An 11,965-nucleotide genomic window follows, 5' to 3' on the forward strand; every position below is an offset into this window, starting at 1 on the left:
CACGTTATCCACATGTACCCTAGAACTTAAAGTATAATAAAAAATAAAAATAAAAGAAATTAATTTCCAAATCAAATTTGAGAGCACCTTGTGGTAAATGGTAGGCTATAGCATCTCCCTTAGTCCAACATCTTGTAACAAAGAGATCTTCACATGTAGCCATTCTTATATTTTGAACTCTTTTTAGTTGTTTTAGCTTTTTACTAAATTTTTTCCAAGATATGTGTGCTTTTCAAATGGGAAGCATGTGATTCTATCCAAAAAGTAGCCCAGTGTTAATACAGTAATTTAAGAAACCGTCCAGCAGAGGTCTCTGAACTTCATGGTTTAATAAGAGCATTTCGAACAATAAATCAAACCTGATTCTTTGCATGACAGAAATATACTTCTATTGAGCATATTTTCCAGATTGGATTTTAGAATAACTGTATTTCACATAGGTTAAACTCTGCTTATTCATGTTTAAAGACACCGAAGACTTATGTTTTCAGATTTTTATTCCCCTAACTGGACAAAAACCTGGTTACCACCAACTTTGCACTATAAAAAGAATAAATATATATGAAAACGTGGAAGACAAAAGCAACAACTAATAATTCTACTATGCCACCAGCACTACAAAGGCATTGATGTAGTTTGACTTACTTTCTATGCAGCCAAAATCCATAATTAAATCAAGCAACTGGCTGTATTGCTTGATTTATAAAGAACATGCATGATTGGACTGTGAAGATACACTTTTCTTTGTGCAAAAGCAGGAAATAAATAAATACCAATTTGTATGTTTTGTGTTGCCAGCGATGAAATCTACATTGCTCCTTCAGGAGTGCAAAAGGAACGAATTCAGGTATGATAAAGGGATTCTTTAACCTCAGTGTCTTTTCTTCTTAATTACTGTTTTATGAAATGGAATTAATTTTAAGAGAAAACGTTCATTTTATCACAACAATTTGAATAACTAATCAACAAACATTTATTGAGTAATTATTAAATGTTTTTTAAGGTGGTAGATATCCTCCATACAACCAGTGTATGTTTTGAAATCTTATTCAGCCTATAGGGGGCAAAAGTGAATAGTGCAGTCTTAAATCACAGTAAAGAACAAGTATGACTTTGCAGCTTTATAACACTACGATCTTTATCAGGCTGGTGGAATAATCAGATTGATGGTCTCAGATGAAACAAATTAATTCATATTTCGTAATAGCAAAGTTATTCTAATTTCGAGATTTCAAGTTATGAAACTTTGTTTCAGATTTTGAGAAGTCTCATTCTGTGTTAATGCTGGACTAATACCCCAAATCTAGTTAAAGCAAACACATAATTATTTAACTTCTAATACAAGAAAAAAGAAAAGCTGCTTTGTTAATAAAACATTTATATTGTAGTTTTTTGATAAACCTTGGCAGATAAAAGCTACAAATCAGAAATACTTGAGGGTGAAGGGTGGGAGGAGATGAGGATGGAAAAACTGCTGTCAGTTACTATGCTTATTACGTGGGTGACAAAATAATCTGTACACCAGACTCTTGTAACATGCAATTTACCTGTGTAACAAACCTCCACATGTACCCCTGGACCTAAAATAAAAGTTGAAAAAAAAAGAAAAACCGGGAGATCTACATAATTTCTTAAGCTTTAAGAAGAATATACCTTATTGAGATTAACCTTTCTGAGTACCAGCTAAATTTCTCAAGGGTTAGAAAATTTTACTCAAAATTTTGGTTTTATTTTACAAAATGTGGAGAAAAAATTTTAACACCCGTCTTTGGAATGTCGATTTCTTTATATAGGCTCTCTGAAATATAGTTGTGAAATTATAGGGCAAAGTTGAGAAGCTAAATTGATGAAATGACAGCAGTAAAATCATTACATAAATAGTAATTTTCCTTATCATTTTTTGTCTTCAAATTTTTTTTAATTTTTGAGATTTATATTAAACTTTTGAGAATATTTTTACCAGTAGAAATCATTTTTTTATTTCTCAAAATTGTTAAATTATTTTGAGAAACTATAATTATATATTTAAAATGTAAATTAAATATATACATATATTAGCACTCTTTGTATATGTATACTAAATATATACACAAGTATGTATACTATAGATAAACACTTTCTTGTATTCTTGTGTATATGTACACAAGAAAAGAAACATTTCTAGTTGGTATTTTATAAGCCCTCTTTTTTTCTTTTTTTCCCTCTATAAATAGCCTGAAGACATGTTTGTTTGTGATATAAATGAAAAGGACATAAGTGGACCTTTGCCATCTAAGAAGCTAAAAAAAAGCCAGTGTACTCCTCTTTTCATGAATGCTTACACAATGAGAGGTATGCAGAAAATGTATTCAACATAAAGAATATTTGCAGAGCAGGCTCCTCTAAATAATGGTAATTATTATTTCAGTTAACATTTCTTGGATACCCACCATATGCAAGAACTTTAAGTGCATGAACTTACTCAGTTTTCACATCAACCTATGAGGAAGGTCCATTATTCCACTTACCGTGGTGCCCACCACCAACTTATTCCATGCCAGGAAAAATAAGCCCATAACCATATGTATATATATATGTATAACTATATGGCCTTTTTTTTCTTTAAAAGCTGTAATTCGGCCTTCACTGAGCATGCAGCTTTCTTCTTCCTTCTCCAGGAGCAGGTGCAGTGATTCATACCCACTCTAAAGCTGCTGTGATGGCCACCCTTCTCTTTCCAGGACGGGAGTTTAAAATTACACATCAAGAGATGATAAAAGGAATAAAGAAATGTACTTCCGGAGGATATTATAGGTATTTTTTTTCCTTTTCTTAAATAATTTGAAAAGAATTCTTCCTTCTCTTTGATAAATAGAATACTGATCATTTTATGCGTATAATGAGATGTCATGGGATCTGTATTAAATAATACTCCATTTAATATTACACTTCCAGACCTATTCTCATGACACAAATGGGATGTCTTCCCTCCTCTCCCGCCCCTATACCAGCCATGGTAAATTAGCAATATGAATAATGAAATATTTGTTTAAGTAAACTGAAAAAAATCTTGACTGAGAGCTCTACCATTATGGAAAGACTATGGTCCTATATTGAGGCACCCAAAGATCTCTTCACCTTCACTTTGGTCTTCAGAAATTTGAGCAGTGACTACAGTTTATACTTCATGATGATTTATTTTAGTGTTTCTGGAATATTTTCATATTTATGTAAGTTTTCTTAATAAAGTAGATCTCTGTATTTTTAGAATTTTTCAGTGTGGAAGGTGATATGGATAGTAAGTATAGATTACCATTCTAGATCAGTTTAAATAAATTCACCAGTCCACAAAAGTGTAGTAATTCTTCGTAATTCTAGAATATAATGGCATGAAGAAACATGTTCTCAGTGTTCAGGGGCAAGCTAAGCATTTCATTTGAGTTTATTAGCATTCTCATTCCTGAACCTTCACTCTTAATTTCCTAAAGGGCTTGATCCTACCTTGCCTTGTTTAGAGGAAAACGGTGCCCGTTTTACTAAAGTGTTATTACTACAGTATCATATTCTTACTGCACATAATGGAATGTATATGTTTAAACTAGTGCACTGAGATACTGATTTGATTTCAGTTAATATTTATTGTGTGCTTAAAGCATTCCTCAGGACTGTGAAACACCAATTTACAAAAGTTAAATATTTAAATTAAGAGAAGTGTACATACTGAGGAAAGTAGAGTCCCAGATTGCCTCTTCCATATCTGGGGCTGAAGGAGAGGCCTTATGGGTGCTATCAGTTTCATATGAATTTTATTGTTTTGATGAAGAAATAAAAATAGATCAGAAGAATCAGTTTTTCTGAAAAGAGGGAAAAGGTAAGGTAGAGGAACAGGGCATAAGAGAGTCTTTGCAATTTTGTTGGAGGCCAAACATGGTGGCCCTTTGCAATTTTGTTGGAGCCTAGCTGGGAAATGAGTAATAGAGTCATTATCACAGCTCAGGAGGCAGTGTTATTGTGTCTGAATTTGAAGAGAATCCTGAGTCTAATCAAAAGAAGGGCAATGACAGCTGGATGAGGTAAGAAAGGATGGAGTTTAAAATTATCTACTGTATTTTTTTTTAAGTTTATCTTTTATATAAAGAACATCTTTAAAATACAGTCACATGTCACTGTGGATGGGGATATGTTCTGCGAAATGTGTCACTAGGTGATTTCATCATTGCTTGTGTATGCAGAGTGTACATACACAAACCTAGATGGTATAGCCTACTGCACACCCAGGGCATATGGTATAGCCTAATGCTCCTAGACTACAAGCCTGCATAGCAGGTTAGTACAAAGTACTGTAGGCAATTGCAACACAATGGTAGGTATTTGTGTATCTAAACATAGAAAAGGTTCGGTAAAAAAATACGATGTAAAAGATAAAAAGTGTTACACCTGTCTAAGGCCCTGACCATGAACGGAGCTTGCAGGACTGGAAGTTGTTCTGGGTGAATCAGTGAGTGAGTGGTGAGTAAATGTGAAGGCCCAGGACATTACACTGCTATAGACTTTATAAACATTGTACGTTTAGGCTACACGAAATTTATTGAAAACATTTCTTAATAACCTCAGCTTACTGTAACTTTTTTAGTTTATCAAGCTTTTACTTTTTTTTTTTTTTTTAACTTTTGGACTTTTGTAATAGTACCTTAAAACACACATTGTACAGCTATACAAAAATATTTTCTTTATATCCTTATTCTATAAGTTTTTCTATTTTAATTTTTTTTTAACTTTTTAAATTTTTTTTTTTTTAAATCTGAGACAGAAACACATATATTAGCCTAAGTGTACACAGGGTCAGGGTCATCAATATCACTGCCTTCCACCTCCACACCTTGTCTCACTGGAAGGTCTTCAGGGGCAAGTAACATGCATGGAGCTCACGTTTCCTGTGATAACAGGGCCGTCTTCTGGAATACCTCCTGAAGGACCTGCCTGAGGCTGCTTTACAGTTAACTTTTTAAAAACTATATAAGTAGAAAGAGTACACCCTAAAATAGTGTTTTAAAATTATAGTGTAATAAATACATAAACTACTAACATAGTCATTTATTATTATTATCAAGTATTAAATACTGTACATAATTGTATATGCTGTACTTTCATAGAGCTAGCAGCACAGTAGGTTTCTTTACACCAGCATCACCACAGATATTTGCATAATATGTGGTGCTGTAACCTTATGACAGCTAAGCGGTCATTAGGCGATAGGAGTTGTTGGGAGCTGAAAATGCCAAAGGGATCGTGACCAACTCAGCATTCCACTGGAGGCTGTATGATCAAACAGCTAACTGTTTATCATGAATGCAGGATGTGAACAAACTCACCCTGCGCCTGCCACCAAAAGGTTTGCTGAGCGACATCACTCCCTGGCACAGGGCTCCTTGAAGTTCTCTGTTGAGAAATCTAGCACCTATTGTTTGAAGGATACAGTCTCACAAGCCTGCTGTGAACCAAATGGCTGACTGACAGCTGCCTGACAATCACCCCCCCAACATCACCCCCCATTTCTCGTTGTCTCTTTTACCAATAAATATGGAGGGCTATGTAAAGCTCAGGGCCCTTGTCCACTAGAGGCAAGGTGTCCCCAACCCCTTCTTCCAAACGTACTCTCTTGTCTTTATCTTTTATTCCCCTGTTCACCCCCTTTGTTCAGTCCACCAGGTCCATGCAGGTTAGGAGTTTTTCAGCTCCGTTATAATCTTATAGGACCACTATCATATCTGTGGTCTGACATTGACAGAAACATGGTTTCTGTCATGACTGTACTAGTTCTTACCAGGGAAGGTTAACATATGTATCTGTATAATGTATATGTATATACATGTGTATATAATATATATGTATACATATATTATAGTTGTATAATGGTATACGTATACATAACATTTATATTATAATTGTACTCCCTTTCAGAAGCAGCATTTCTGTGGTACAGTGAAAACAATACTCTTTGAGGGTCAAAGGGCTATCCTGGCTCTCTTTCTCATTTAACTTGTCTGGATCAGTGTCATGTTTGTAAAGTGGGAGGATTGGCTTGAATTCCCTTTCAGGTCTTATTTTGCTGTGAAATTATTTTGCTCCTGAAAATATATCTGACTATTGAGTGCATGCTAGAGAAAAATATAAGTTTGTGGTTCTCTTGGCCAATATTAGGAAAGATTTCAGACTAGCAATTCATTCCTTCAATATTAAGGATAGTGGGATTTGTTTTTTGTTTTTTGTTTTGTTTTGTTTTGTTTGAGACTAAGTCTGGCTCTGTTGCCCAGGCTAGAGTGTAGTGGCTCGATCTTGACTCATGCAACCTCCGCCTCCCGGGCTCAAGCCATTCTCTCACCTCAGTCTTCCAAGTAGCTGGGACTACAGTCATGCACCACCATACCTGGCTGATTTTTGTATTTTTTGTAGAGACAGGGTTTCACCACGTTGGCCAGGCTGGTTTTGAATTCATGAGCTCAAGCAGTCCACCTGCCTTGGCTTCCCAAAGTGCTGGGATTATAGCCATGAGCCACCGCACTCAGCCATAGTTAAGGATATTCTATAATTACCTCTGTTTTACTTAAGTGAAGTAATGGGCAGCTCTATACTCTTAATGATAATGGTTGGCCAAGTTATCAGTCACATGATGACTACTTAGTCTATGCTTGCCCTGCAGTAGCAATTTCTGAATACTTTAGCTAGAAATTTTTTTTTTTTAAGTTTTAGCACTACAAAGTATCTGAGATACTAGTGCCACAAACCATGCTTGTGTTTATTGATTTGCCTATCTCAGATACTTTGGGGTTCTGCAGAAATGAAATACAGTGATTTTGTATTATTGGGAAATTCTTAATATATAATTCAATTTTTAATCTTTTCTATGCTTCTGATTCTGAAATATATCATTTGCCATCTCCTTGTGTAAATATTATGATTGTCCCTGCTTCAAGGAAACATTTGCATGATCTTGATGATTTCTTTGTTAGGTTTTGCTGTATTTTACAAATTTCCACCACTTAGGTTTAGGATTAGACCAAGCCTGACACATTACCAAGATACCTTTTGGTAGAGATGGTTATACAAGATACATAGAATAACACGCAATATCCTGTTCATAAAAAGAGCGTGTCTAACTGGTTACTTGAAAAAATTACATATTGTATACATAGCAATGCTTGATTTTTTTTAATGGAAAAAAATAGCTTGTTTTGTCTTACAGATATGATGATATGTTAGTGGTACCCATTATTGAGAATACACCTGAGGAGAAAGACCTCAAAGATCGAATGGCTCATGCAATGAATGAATACCCAGACTCCTGTGCAGTACTGGTCAGACGTCATGGAGTATATGTGTGGGGGGAAACATGGGAGAAGGCCAAAACCATGTGAGTGTAAATCAACATGGGAAATAAGTTACCACCCGCTAAATGTGAAAGAAAATAAAGTATGTCAGTTGGTTTAAATTTAAATTGTTTATCATTATTTCTAGATACTTTATTTTTATTATATATTCATTCATGAAGAAGTATTGATTGGATGAGCTATTGTTTGGCAAGGCTCTAGGAATGTTAATAGAGGAAGAAGACACAGATCCCAAGTTACAAAAGTTCTATTTCAGAAAGTGACATCTAGTTTTAAAAAAGTGTAAATTTATGTAGGCAGTATATTTTAAACTCTCTTTCATTTCCTGAGAGGTATGTAATATAGTTGCATGACTTAATATGATTCCTTTCTGTGTTTTAAAAATGTTGAGGGCAAAATAAAGTTTTGGCCTAGAATTGAGAGAAAATATGTACTAGGAACAAAGCAGAGTTAACTGTAAGAGAGGAGAAATGTGATTCTTTAGGATTGGAGAACTCTGTTGTTCAATAAATACTGGTTCTTTTTGCTTTTTGTTTTACAGGTGTGAGTGTTATGACTATTTATTTGATATTGCCATATCAATGAAGAAAGTAGGACTTGATCCTTCACAGCTCCCAGTTGGAGAAAATGGAATTGTCTAAGCCGAAAGGAAGTCTAATTATATACAGAGATAAAGCTCAACATAATTATTATTTAAATAAAAGCTATTTTTTTAATGAATTGAAATTTTTCATGATGCTACTAATTTGCCACTAAATACTGCAAATGGTCACCCTGAATCTCTTCTGACATTGGATGTTATTTGCTTATATTCTTATAATTTTAAATGAGGGGACAGTGAAATGACAATTTTATACTCGATGTTTTTGTTTATTTTTAAATCCTTAGCAGCAAAATATTTGCCTTTAATTTCTTTTTTATATATACTCTCAGAAAATTCCTCTTAATTTTTAAAGATGCTGGTGATAATAAAATTCATTGGAAAATTTCCTCATTGTGAAATGAGCATTTTCTTGTTTTAATGTTGGTGTCAGAAAATATATGTGAAACATTAAGTCCAAATTTATCCCTCAATGTTAATGTTAATAGATTTCCCCTATTAACTTTAGTGTTTCCCTGTAGTCTACAATAGGGCACTCATTTTATTTTGGGATCAGTTGTGAAATTCAGATCAGGTGGTATTAACTCAAAATTCCCTTAACCAAACAGATCTTGATCAAACCAGTGATGTAATCGAAAGTACTTTCTTTAAAATTGTTTTAAATTTTAGGTTTGGGGGTACACACATGAAGGTTTGTTACATAGACAAACATGTCAAGGGGTTTGTTGTACATATTATTATGTCACCCAGGTATTTAGTTCAGTCAGTACCCAATAGTTATCTTTTATGTTCTTCCTCCTCCCACCCTCCCCCATCAAGTAGACCCCAGTGTCTGTTGTTTCCTTCTTCGTAGTCATAAGTTATTACCATTTAGCTCCCACTTATAAGTGAGAACATGCAGTATTTGGTTTTCTGTTACTGTATTAGTTTGCTAAGAATAATAGCCTCCAGCTCCATCCATGTTCCCGCAAAAGACATGATCTTGTTGTTTTCTATGGCTGCATAATATTCCATGGTGTATATGTACCGTATTTTCTTTATCCATTCTGTTACTGATGGGCATTTAGGTTGATTCCATGTCTTTGCTCTTGTGGAGAGTGCTGCAGTGAACGTTTGTGTGCTTGTGTCTTTACGGTAGAATGCTTTATATTCCTTTAGGTATATACCCAGTAATAGGATTGCTGGGTCAAATGGTTGTTCTGCTTTTAGCTCTTTGAGGAGTTGCCATACTGCTTTCCACAATGTTTGCACTAATTTATACTCCTACCATCACTGTGTAAGGGTTCCCTTTTCCTTACAACCTTGCCTGTATCTGGGTTTTTTCGTTTGTTTGTTTTTTCTTTTTTTTTTTTTTTTTTTTTGTGACAGAGTCTTGCTGTGTCACCCAGGCTGGAGTGCAGTAGCTCACTGCACTTGGCTCACTGCAACCTCCGCCTCCTGGGTTCAAGTGATTCTCCTGCCTAAGCCTTCCAAGTAGCTGGGATCACAGGCGTGCTACCAGGCCTGGCTAATTTTTGTATTTTAGTAGAGATAGGATTTTGCCATGTTGGCCAGACTGGTCTCAAACTCCTAGCCTCATGTGACCCGCCCACCTCAGCCTTCCAAAGTGCTGTGATTACAGGCATGAGCCACTGCCCTCAGCCTGTTTTCTGGATTCTTGGCAGAGGTTCTTCCACTGGGGAAAAATAGTTTTAGCCACCTCTGGTTAACTTCATTTTCCTTGTTTTAAAATGCAGCTAATGAATAAGATAAAGTATGTGGGGGAACAAACCACAATGCTTAATCCAGTGTAGATGTTCAATAAATATTGGTGTTTTTTAAAATCCCTTTTAATCCTCATAATAGTCTTTTGAGATAGATATTATACCTATTTTCTTAGATGAGAAAATTGAGGCTCAGATACGAATAATAAATATGTAGAATTTAAATAAGAGAAAATAGGTAAACTTAACACAGTACCTGTCATATACTAGGTATGCACTCAAAATATAAACTTCCTTTCCTAAAAACCCGTCACCTAGCTATCTTCAAAGTAACTGCCATGCAACTAAACCATTTAAAGTATGCAGCAGCAGCAGCACATCTCCAATTGTATATTTATTTCCTGGGAGTGCAGAAAAGATTGCAAAACCTGCTTTAGAAGTGGGGGAACAGCTGGTGGAGGGCGATATTTCCTAGTTAATATCCTTTTTTTTTTAAGAATATGATCGTTCCTATGTGACTGCTAGGATCCAAGGTCCAAAGATGAATACAAATCCAGGCTGGGAGCTAATCCTCAGTGCCTGCACATAGGTGTTCAGTGAATGAGGGGGAGGGAAGCAGGCATTCTTCACATGCCTTTGTGACTGTTGTTCTCTCAGTTATTCCAGCTTCTTTAAATAAGAGGAAAATGTGGTTACAAATGCAGGACTAAACTGGTAAGAGATCTAGATCAAACACTTTTTATTTCATTAAGTGCAGGACATGCCATTCACTCTCAGATTGAATAAGGGATTAACACATTTTAGTCCAGAGACTGTCAATTGTTTCTCAAATGATTCTAGAACCTTTTGGTCCCACCCAACTTTCTTGTGAGAGATACTTCAAAATAACATAGTTCGCCAGAGAATGTCCCAAAATCAGAAAGGTAAAGTAATAATCTTAAGGAGTGTTTCATTTTATATCTCAGTTTGTTCAAATACTTCCCTTTTGAGAAAATTTTGCCATGTCTCAGCAGCAGCTAGACTCAAGATGGTCAGATGTGGAACTAATAATATTGACATCACTATTCAAGAGGCAATTTGAATTCTCCCACCAAGTTTCTTTAAAGCAGGACTATAAGGCCCAGCACAGTGGCTCATGCCTGCAATCCCAGCACTTTGGGAGGCTGAAGTGGGTGGATCACCTGAGGTCAGGAGTTTCAAGACAAGCCTGGCCAACATGGTGAAACCCCATCTCTACTAAAAATACAAAAAAAATTAGCCAGGCATGGTGGCAGGGACCTGTAGTCCCCTCTACTCCAGAGGCTGAGGCATGAGAATCACTTCAACCAGGGAGGTGGAGGGTGCAATGAGCCGAGATCGCACCACTGCACTCCAGCTTGGATGACAGAGTGAGACTATCTCAAAAAACAAAACAAAACAAAACAAAACAGATTTTGGTTTCCATTTCACTGATCTGTAACCTGTAAGCACTGAATCATCACGTTTTGGATACTAATCACTGAAATAGGTATTCTTTTGTGGTCTTAAGTTATAAACACAAATATGCTCTTAAAGTATAATTGGCTTCTGATATGGGTATTAGGGACTTAGGGTTCTAACAGACTTTTTAATATGTTCTATTATTTTACATATAGTAAATACCTTTTACTTTTTCTACTTCATTATTGCAATAAGGACCACATCTTTGGAAATGAAACCAGGAAAAAAAATTTTTTTTTTTTTTGTATATACAGTAGAGCTTTGAAAGTTAAGTAAAAATTTCCAGTAGTCAAAATTATTATAAAAAAATCCTTTAAAATAACACATCAAATATAGTAGTGTGTGTGATTTGTGAACTTAGATTGTTTCATATATTCAATAGTGTTTATCCGTGTCCTCAAATAATCATGCTTTGTTTCTTTTCTTGAGGATGTTGATCAAGTCATCACCCCTCCATTTATCTTGAACAATGTGTTTTAAATCATCCACAAATTTTTCCATTGGTTTCACAATTGTTCATTCTCAGTTTCAGGTTTAATTGCATCTATTGCTTTTAATACACGTAAAGAAAAAGGACTATTTTCCTGATATACAATCTCTTTAGGTTAACTTTAAAATAATTCAATACATTGTGATTGGAACCCACTAGAGAGTTAGGATCTGTTCTCTTTACTTGTGCATGGTTAAACTTCTCTGTTAACAAACATGTCTTTCCCGTGCTCTAAACATGAAAGTATTATATGTGTATAATCTTATGCTCATTTAGGCTTGCATTGTTTTATAAAAACTGGGTGAAAAGCAAAATACCCTAGACC

The 11,965-nt window shown here is 35.2% G+C and overlaps 1 protein-coding gene across 3 annotated transcripts in view; it reads left to right on the forward strand.

Moving 5' to 3' along the window:
* Nucleotides 1-8,357, forward strand: part of APIP (APAF1 interacting protein) — a 37,540-nt gene extending 29,183 nt beyond the window's left edge. For 2 of the 3 annotated variants that reach the window (XM_011965527.1, XM_011965526.1), the window contains 5 exons: nucleotides 799-847; nucleotides 2,214-2,331; nucleotides 2,658-2,793; nucleotides 7,223-7,390; nucleotides 7,909-8,357. In XM_011965527.1, the coding sequence (XP_011820917.1) occupies nucleotides 799-847; nucleotides 2,214-2,331; nucleotides 2,658-2,793; nucleotides 7,223-7,390; nucleotides 7,909-8,008 (571 nt within the window). In that variant the 3' untranslated portion in view covers nucleotides 8,009-8,357. Of the gene's footprint in view, nucleotides 1-798; nucleotides 848-2,213; nucleotides 2,332-2,657; nucleotides 2,794-7,222; nucleotides 7,397-7,908 lie in introns of all 3 variants that reach the window. The other variant, XM_011965528.1, reaches the window with a different exon arrangement.
* Nucleotides 8,358-11,965: the final 3,608 nt, after the last annotated feature.

Source organism: Mandrillus leucophaeus, unplaced genomic scaffold (assembly GCF_000951045.1).
Source record: "Mandrillus leucophaeus isolate KB7577 unplaced genomic scaffold, Mleu.le_1.0 Scaffold73, whole genome shotgun sequence".
Lineage (NCBI taxonomy): Eukaryota > Metazoa > Chordata > Mammalia > Primates > Cercopithecidae > Mandrillus > Mandrillus leucophaeus.